General features: G+C 38.5%; 1 protein-coding gene across 1 annotated transcript; it reads left to right on the top strand.

Annotated features, from left to right (window-relative positions):
* Positions 1-615: 615 nt before the first annotated feature.
* LOC139715063 (ras-related protein Rab-30-like) lies at positions 616-3,616 on the top strand (the record flags this gene model as incomplete). Its single annotated transcript, XM_071626687.1, has 3 exons — positions 616-699; positions 1,938-2,121; positions 3,375-3,616. Coding segments are annotated over 3 exons (510 nt in total), but the record flags the coding sequence as incomplete, so codon positions are not given.
* Positions 3,617-3,934: the final 318 nt, after the last annotated feature.

Genomic DNA, 3,934 nt, shown 5'->3' with positions numbered 1-3,934 from the left:
TGTATTTCAAAATGCAGTGAGGTTAACAATTCTCTATGACTCTACCCAAATTAATTCTACTTTGGTGCTCTTTCAACTATCAACATGAGGAAATTTCATGTCCTTTGGTCTAAATATGTTCTTAACAGTCAATTACTATGCGTTGTGTCAAGAGATGCCACAGCTGTATGGCAAGTACAGCTACACATTAATAGGCGAAAATGCCAAGACCCATGATGACATATATTTTCTCTCATATTCATACAATTACAACTGAACTGTCTTACTTGTTGTACAATGTTGCTCAAATTTTAACTATTTGTTTTCATGTGCCACATATTTTCACTGGAATCCTCTTGTAATAGTCGCAGTAAAGTATCATACTCAAACCCAGTCAAAATAGTTAACAAGGTGCTGCATGGCGAGCTAATTATTTACTAATATAATCTTCATTTGTATTTTTCTCCTTTTTCTGTAAGTTTAAAGCACAAAATCATCCGTAACCTGTTGAGGACGAGTCCCGAGTATACTCGGGCAAGCGTCTATTGGAAATGCGTGTTGTAGCAAAATCAAACGTCCTCAACGGGTTAACACAATATTTATAGTACATTGAACTGATTTTATCTTTCTTTTCAGGGATTATTTCCCCCTGGCCAAGGAGCAACTATAGGAGTAGACTTCATGATTAAGACAATAGAGATTGGAGGAGAAAAAGTTAAGGTGAGTCCAGTCCAGGCAGTCTATGTGTTGTAAACACAGACCTTTGCTGAACAGAAAGATGTGCCATGGAAACAGTCGCAACTCGGCTTTTTTGAAACTTCTTCATCTTCTGTATTTTCTAATTTCTCAACATTTAGCTTTACACTCTTGATGCATGCGAGATATCTATCCAATTCCCCCTCTCTCTTCTCTCCCTCCCTACCTCCCTTTTTTCTTTTTCGTCTTCTTCTTTTTATTCTTCTTCTTCTCCCCCTCCTCCTCCTCCTTCTTCTTCTTCTTCTTCTTCTTCTTCTTCTTCTTCTTCTTCTTCTTCTTCTTCTTCTTCTTCTTCTTCTTCTTCTTCTCCTCCTCCTCCTCCTCCTTCTTCTTCTTCTCCTTTGTTTTCTTCTTCCTCTTCTTCCTTTTGTTGATAAGGTTTTAAATGACCATGATATAGAGCCTTCTCCAACTACACAGGTAGTATGAAAGGTTGCAGAATTCCAAATATTTTCACATTTTTGTCAAATTTTGTACCCACCTTTTACTGTCATTGCAAGTTCTTTCAAAGTTTCTGGTGTCATTCATTTATTCACACTGACAAAAACATGTACGCATGCTCGCAAAACAATAACCCCACAAACTCATGCTGGTTTTGTCCCATTAAATTACGGATATTCCAGTTAAATCTGCTCCATAATGCCTTCAAGATGCTTCAAGTTCACATCCAGTTATCTTTATTACCTGATGTTTAACATCGTATGTCAACCTCAGAGAATCAGAAAATACATGTATGCATTATTTCTTAGACCCTTCAATGTACATGTAAATGTTGATGTTAAATATCACTTCTTGTGTGTTTTGTGCATCAAGTTATACAATGGAAAGTTCTTGGAAATACCATTTTTCATTTTGTTTTTTGTAATGCTGCTCAAGTTGAATCATGGAAATTGTTTTCTTTGACATGCTCAAAAGAGATTATTGTGGAAAATTCTTGTTTAAGGTTGTACAAACAGTGGTGTAGTTCTTGCTGTGTTACAGTTACATGATCTATGCAGCTTTTCTGAGTTGACAAATACGCTGCATGTTTGAGATGATTCACAAGATAAAATTTTCTTGTCTCAGGTTCTAATCACATGTGTATTTCAGAGCAGTCAGTCACATTCATCAGTCACTTTGGGGTAGATATTCCGTCAGTCTCGGCATAAATTTTGTGATCAAATAATCTGATTGTACTGTTCTGTCATGAAAATGGTTTACAGTTGCAAATATGGGACACAGCTGGACAGGAGAGGTTCCGTTCCATCACACAAAGTTATTACCACAGTGCAGATGCCCTGGTGCTGGTCTTTGACGTAACATCAAAAGAAAGCTTCAATGCGCTGCCCAGCTGGTTACGAGAAGTGGAACAGTATGCTAGCCCCAAGGTTATATCTGTTCTCGTAGGTAAGTACCGGCAGAATCTCTTCTTTGTGTTTGCCACAAAACTGTTGAGGTAAAAGTCACTGCAGTGAACTACAAGAAGTATTGATGTCTAGGGCTCCCAGGCCCCCCCTCCAGATCTCGGCCGTCGACCGCATGATCGCGATGAAAATTGGCACACACATTGTCTGTAAAGTAATCTAAAATACGGTCAGGTTGATATTTCCAAAACTTATCATTTATGCTCAATTATGCATAATGATGCATGAAATCAGACTATTTGGTATAAATCACTAAATAAAGCTCAAAACAGGCATTTTTTTTTTGTGAATATTCTTTTTAGTGTCCTTAGCAAATGTAAGAGAAAAAAATTGTGCGATCAGAAAAATTTCTTAAGTATTTTATTGTTTTTTGAATTTCTTATCTATTTCTTTGGTTTTTTGACTTTTTGTTTTCAATCTTTTTTAGATGAAATTTGTCCGCGACATTGTTCCAAACATGAAAATATGTTATTAATTGATTTTAATCACTAAAACCCCAAAATAATCATGCTTTTATGAAATTTGCCTGTTAGCACAGTTTGCATTGAAATTGTACACAAATTCACGTTTTTGAGCAATTCTTGGTGTGACATGCGTGTACTTATACTTACACGTAACTTCGGAACCACGCGCCCGGACATCGCAAAGAAAGAAATAAATCATAAAACATTGCGGCGATAGCTTTTTGCGATGGCGATACATCGCGCGGAACGTCGAGGGGAGGGCCTCGGAGGCCCCCCCCCAGCCTAGTTAGGGTTAATGCAACCAGAATTTGGCATATAAGTATAGATTACCGGTGTGCATCACAAGTCTGATATTTTTTCCTGAATTTTGTCTGTTACGATTAATGCAAATTGAAAGTGTTCTGAACTATTTCACTTTACAAAATTAGAAAAATATCAGTTGGAAATATTTTGTGCGCGACAGTCGAGAACTGCATAGCATTGAACGGTACATCCAGGCTCTTTTGCAGACATGTGCCCCTTTCAGTAATGGTAGATCTTTCTCTACAAGCTCACAGAGCAGTTGTGCAGGGCTTATTGCGAGTCACCACTCTAGTTCTGTTATATGTAACCTCTTTGGTTACTGTAATGTTAGAAAGTGGCTGCGGCAACATAGTTTTGTCTTTCACCATTCTATGTTAGTGTTAAGTGTGTGTGTTTGTTCTTATGCATGCAATAAGAATGCAATTTGATCACCTCACTCTTTGTTGCAATATTCCGGCTACCTCTGCAGGCAATAAGATAGACCTAGCCAAGGACCGGGAGGTGAACGAGGAGGACGGCCAGAGCTTCGCCGAGTCGCACACGATGAGATTTCTAGAGACATCTGCCAAAGAATCGGACAACGTCGACAGACTCTTCCTGGATATTGCCGTTGAACTGACAAATAATGTGCGGAACGGCGAGATCAAGCACGACGGGCACGAAGACGTCATCAAAGACACCAGTTCCGTCTCAACATGCTGTAAAGGTTGACCCTGCTACACGCTACTCGCTGTTTGTCTTCTTCTTCTTTTTTTTCCCCTTTTTTCAAGATATCCAGCTGGCTTGTGAAAAAGCCTGTGTGATTATATCATTGATCATGATGCCTAATCCTTTTTGTTTTTTCTCACTTCTTCTCGTGTTCCCTTGTTGGGGGTGTGAAATGGACTACTGACAAATGTGCTTCTATATTATGCGTTATGCATACACTAGCCCCACCATCAGTTTATTCTACAGCTTTCTTTGTATTCTCCAACATTGCATTAAATAGTGCTGATGTACCTATCTGCTTCTATGCATTTTGATAGTATG

This window comes from Diadema antillarum, unplaced genomic scaffold (assembly GCF_040938485.1).
Source record: "Diadema antillarum isolate AM-2024a unplaced genomic scaffold, OU_Dant_1.0 seq00002709_RagTag, whole genome shotgun sequence".
In the NCBI taxonomy this organism is placed as follows: Eukaryota; Metazoa; Echinodermata; class Echinoidea; order Diadematoida; family Diadematidae; genus Diadema; species Diadema antillarum.
The sequence above is the reverse complement of the archived record's forward strand: the minus strand, read 5'-3'. Positions and strand labels throughout refer to the sequence as shown.